General features: G+C 37.8%; 1 protein-coding gene across 2 annotated transcripts in view; it reads right to left on the reverse strand.

The window, feature by feature from the left end:
• The window catches only part of LOC122064972 (receptor-like protein 15), a 4,820-nt gene extending 4,039 nt beyond the window's left edge, over positions 1-781 (reverse strand). For both annotated transcript variants that reach the window (XM_042628764.1, XM_042628763.1), the window contains exons 1-2: positions 346-781; positions 82-237 (exon numbers count right to left, since the gene is read on the reverse strand). In XM_042628764.1, coding sequence (XP_042484698.1) covers positions 82-237; positions 346-748 — 559 coding nt within the window. In that variant the 5' untranslated portion in view covers positions 749-781. The remainder of the gene's footprint in view (positions 1-81; positions 238-345) is intronic.
• Positions 782-2,090: the final 1,309 nt, after the last annotated feature.

The following is a 2,090-nucleotide window of genomic DNA, read 5'->3' on the forward strand; positions in this document are numbered from 1 at the left end:
AAACAGTTAAATAAATAAAAAGAGAAAGGTGTCTGGATATAGATGTATCAAGTAAACATAGAAGTGCGAGGAATAACGTACCTTCAAAATGTGAAGATCCTTCAAGATTGTTGCCGGAAAGAGACAATTTCCTAAGGGACTTAAGCGTACCCAAAGATTGAAGAACGCTATCGTTGAAGAGATTTCCACTTAGGTCTAGGACCTCTAGCTTTCCCAATCCAACCAATCTTTCAAATCCTGGAAGATCACACATCGTATACATGCATGATTAATTGATTAATATGAGAGAGAGAGAGAGAGAGAGAGAGAGAGAGAGAGAGAGAGAGAGAGAGATTTTGAAAATACCTTCATTTTCTATTAAACCATCAAAGCGATTATAAGATAAGTTGAGGAGTTGCAGTTCTTTAAAAGCAGAAAACAAGGTAACATTTAGGGAAACATAATGTTCAAATCCATTTTCAAATCCCTTTATATCATTGAAAGAGAGTTGAATGACTCGTCCTGTGGTTGCATTACACTTGATCACTGCTGGCTCCCAATCACAACAATCAGTACTACTCCCTCTGCCATCATCATGTCCAGCATCATCTGTCGTCCAGTTGAAGGAATAAGCCTTTTTAATTTCCAAGAGAGCAATCCTCTCGTCTTCAAAGCACCCAAACACCCCCCCATGATCAAGAATTTGAAATAGTAACACCAATGAAACCCACAAGCAGCACTTCACCAAAGACCATTCCATCATGACCATAAATTAGCAGGAAAGAGTTGGAAGACTAATCTTCTCTGGCCAACTCTACTTCAGCTGTGGCGCAAAATGAAGGTTTAAATAAGGAAGCATTTGTACCAACCATTACATCAAGACATATGGTAACCCAACAAAAACGGAAGAAATGACTTTTATTGTCATTGACTGACCTTAAGTCAAAGTTAAGGAGAATGTTGTGTTATTCGAAATTCTAAAGAGAGTTCCTAGTCCAACTGTGTAGTGTAAGAAAACTTCTTGTCGCTCAGGATTACGGTCATGCAAACCACCCCACTCTACGAGCGGAGCCAGTGATGCTTGTATTATACAAGTTTAATGGGCCGAAGACTTTTTTTCTCTTTTTTGGTGGGTATATATACGGTGTTGCTTACCGAGAAGATTCACGATAGTGGATGCATAGACAAAGGACACGCATGATGTTATCTATCATCGTACTATTCTAACAAGCTGCACATTAACGCCTTCTAGTGTCTATTTCTCCATCCATATTAAAGGGCATATAGTAGAGAGAAAGATAGATATAAAAAGACATTAGTGTACTCTATGCAGCCTGGTAGTATTCTTTTTCTCCCTCACTCTTTCTTTTTCTTATTTCTTTTCCTATTCCGGTAAAGAAAAAAATGTATTTGAACAAAATTTCGGATATAATGTATGTACAGTGCTTTTTTTGGAGTAGAAATGTGCATTCTTTTATAGTGAGAGAAATACTAATTCCTTTATCAAGAAAAGAGAGAGACATTAATTCCATGATTAAGTGTGACTTTAATGGCTTAAAACATTTTTCTTTAAGTTCTTGCATATCATTTCACTGAGCGTCTACGCTAGATATATGTGTTCAATTTCTCAACTCACATCACACATGGACAATAAATATGAGAGAAGCCCATCCATGGTCCTCTCTCTACTACTACCTTTCTGGAGGGGCATTGGGCTTGGGTGTCCCACCTGCAAGTTGTAACATTATTAAGCCAGGGATCATCACTTCCAAGTCTCACACATCTGCTACTATGTAGCCTACAAACTCCCTTATACACTTGGGAGTCCCTCCACTTATCAGTTCAAACCTTTTAGAATTCCAGACATCCTCCACATAAAAATTACATGGAAATAAGTTTCGTTCTCTTTTTCTACCGAAAAAAAAAAAGTTTCATTCACTTTCAAGACTCCCAAGTCTTCGCTGCATGGAAATTTCATAGAAGTAAGCTTCATCTTCTCTTTTCATGACTCCGTTGCCGTGCGGAAATTTCAAGGAAGAAAGCTTCATCCTCTCTTTTTATGACTTCCAAGTCTTCACCGGGTTGAAATAAGCTTTATCTTCTCTTTTCAT

Source organism: Macadamia integrifolia, unplaced genomic scaffold (assembly GCF_013358625.1).
Source record: "Macadamia integrifolia cultivar HAES 741 unplaced genomic scaffold, SCU_Mint_v3 scaffold1843, whole genome shotgun sequence".
In the NCBI taxonomy this organism is placed as follows: domain Eukaryota; kingdom Viridiplantae; phylum Streptophyta; class Magnoliopsida; order Proteales; family Proteaceae; genus Macadamia; species Macadamia integrifolia.